Here is a 2,842-nt window from a genome sequence, read left to right as displayed (position 1 = left end):
CTCGATATATATATATATATATATATATATATATGTACATATATAATCAATTACCAAGAAATACGGCTCATAAACATAACTGAACAACATGTTCTACTTACTTTTGATCCGCAAAAAAACGGAAGTCAAATTTCTCATAATTATTGCGAAATTTTACAAAAATCATATGGTGATCGTTAGCCAAAACATCCGTATAGACTCTGAAACCACTTGTAAAAGGCTAAAACGTTGTAACATTCGCATCCGAAGCGGATCTGGCTGGAGATATACTCCTAGATAATGAAACATTTCCACTTGGTTTTGCTTCTTAATTATTACGCACAATGATCACAGGAATGTTGTGTAGTTAACATTCCTCTTTTATATAAAATGCTTCTTAATAACCTCTAGAAGAATCTTTAGCATAAGCCCCTCAAGGAGAAGACTTTGATTCCACTGAGTAGTGAGTTATTAATATCTGATTTCGTGGTGATGGAGACTAAAAGGAATTTTTTAGAGTTTGACACTCAAAATAGGGTTGTTTTAACTCCAAACGCATTAAAGAAAGTATTTCTATTCATCTGCGAAATACAGATGAGCAAAGACTTGAATGTTTTGGAATGTCAAAATTTCTTTTCCCATAAGATCCTGGGATACACATGCAGCTGTGTTGTGTGATATACTTTGTCACTGTAGAGATAATTCTATCCTCGACCGTGAGTTAGACCCAACAACTACCCACTTATCCTCTCATACGACTTCACATCACAATAAACCCACATGACAAACATTCTAAAATAGACCAGAAAATACAACAAAACCCACATCCATTCTGCATCGATATCAGTAAATACCGATGACAGGTTTGTGTTACTCTGACTAGATTACGACAACTCTTTCGTCCCACTCATATTGCACTTCCCGTAGATCGCACCCCATGTCTGTGAAACACTTTTTTAAAGATAGCCTTCGTATCTAGGTGGTATTTCCTTATCGGTTTGGAAGGTTTGATGGTATTTAATACTATTTGCTACATATAATTCATTCTGAACAACCCACTTGTACTGACGATAGTCGGTAAACCATGAACTTTTATCTGAATTCTTAGTAAATACAAGGACGACCCAAATAAATTATCTTCATCTCTTACACATCGACAATCGACAATTACATTCATTAGGTATCATGTTAATCATGAATTTTTTCATACTACATTAGATCGTTCAGCCGATTGTCGCAGCCACCAGAAGTTCTTCAATAAAACTGAAAGCATCATGCAAAAAATCGAAAAAACATTTTTTTTAAAGAAATCTAAAGATTAAAAGATTTAAGAAAATAATATAGGTTATGGACATAGTGTGGAAGATCCTACGAGTCCTAAGATAAAGATACATGAAGTAAACAATTTACTAACGTCATTATAAATGATAGCAACATTTTAATTGATTTTAATCCAATGGATTTATTTAATTTTAATCTAATGCGCCAAAAATAAAAAGAAAGAAGCACAAGAAGAATATGAGTAACGTTATTTAGCTGAACTCCATCACTTAAATCTTTATACAGTCAAATGTGAAAAGATCACCTGGTAGAGTTAAGCATTGCAGTAGAAAGAAGAATGATATTGGGTGGACCAGGTGAAATTCGTCCACGCTGATTTCCCATGTACACAGCCCGTGATTCCTCATAAGTAGCACCACCGATAACAAAAAGAATTATGTTATCAGTACAGTTCCTGCAAAAGTTCAAAGATATATTCCATTTTCAAAATCATTTGTGCCATTATTTGGTGCTCTTACCAGCACTTTGAGCCGCTGACGTATTTTGGATTTGAGAAAAATGAAAAAAGTTTCACGACCTACCCAATCGAATTCAGCAAGGTTTTATCCTTAACTGATTAGCGGTCCGCAGAGCAATCAGCTCAGAAAAGATCAAATAATGAAGAAAGAACGGATTTGAATAGTTCGTATAATAAAAATCTAGGATGAATTGTTAATTTCCTTCGAATGTAAAAGAAAGGTGTTAATAGCATCATTATTTAATAAATTGATTTGAGAATATTAAACAGAGAACTAACTGCAGTGGTGGTAGTACGTAGGGGTAAGCTGTATCAGAGAGACGACCCTTGGATAGTGAATCGATTAATTCAGTAATATACGGTTCATGCTGCGTGTAAATATTTTCAACTCCTTTTAAACCTTTGATAAAACGTTTCGTCATTGCTATTGCTGTACCACCAAAAAGGTCATTCTGTCGGCGAGCTGAACCGCCGAAATCGAGAACGGCTCTTATTACCTGCATATACGTATCTACATATCACTGAATGGTTTTAGCGGTACTTCATTTTGTCTTTAATGAGAAAATGAAAAAAAGATCAGTTACAAAAAACAAAAAATTTTGTTGCCTTCTAAACTCTTTTTCTCCAAGAATTTATCACTTAAATATACCAGTCTTATGTCTCATGATTATATTTACGAAAAGTGTAATTTTTTAAGATCAATGAGAGAGGAGAAAAAAATTCTGGAAACAGTTCCCCTATGTATACATATACCTTGTATACATATACCTTAATATTTTGATTGCTCACACCTTTCCGTCTTAACAGTTGCACTAAGCCATGGATGTCGCTATTCGCATGATTCTCAAATCGCAGAGCGTATAACATCACCAGCCTCGTTGCATCCTGAATGACAATATACAAATACATTGAAAAGCACAAATAGAACCATTATAACCATTATCAGGATTTCTTCATCCATTCCATTTGTTTCTCCTTTTTTCCATTATCCATTGTGCTCCTGCTATCCCTTCCTATATATATATATATATATATATATGTATAGAGAGAGAAGAAAATAAATAA

General features: G+C 33.9%; 1 protein-coding gene across 1 annotated transcript in view; it reads right to left on the bottom strand.

Annotated features, from left to right (window-relative positions):
- Window positions 1–1,061: 1,061 nt before the first annotated feature.
- Window positions 1,062–2,842, bottom strand: part of LOAG_17963 (vacuolar protein sorting-associated protein 45) — a 5,471-nt gene continuing 3,690 nt past the window's right edge. The window contains exons 10-13 of the mRNA XM_020450630.1: window positions 2,546–2,662; window positions 2,057–2,274; window positions 1,565–1,714; window positions 1,062–1,242 (exon numbers count right to left, since the gene is read on the bottom strand). Coding sequence (XP_020305667.1) covers window positions 1,203–1,242; window positions 1,565–1,714; window positions 2,057–2,274; window positions 2,546–2,662 — 525 coding nt within the window. The 3' untranslated portion in view covers window positions 1,062–1,202. The remainder of the gene's footprint in view (window positions 1,243–1,564; window positions 1,715–2,056; window positions 2,275–2,545; window positions 2,663–2,842) is intronic.

The sequence above is a fragment of the Loa loa genome, assembly GCF_000183805.2.
Source record: "Loa loa unplaced genomic scaffold supercont3.162, whole genome shotgun sequence".
NCBI classification, from domain to species: Eukaryota; Metazoa; Nematoda; class Chromadorea; order Rhabditida; family Onchocercidae; genus Loa; species Loa loa.
This window is presented reverse-complemented; position numbering and strand designations above follow the sequence as displayed.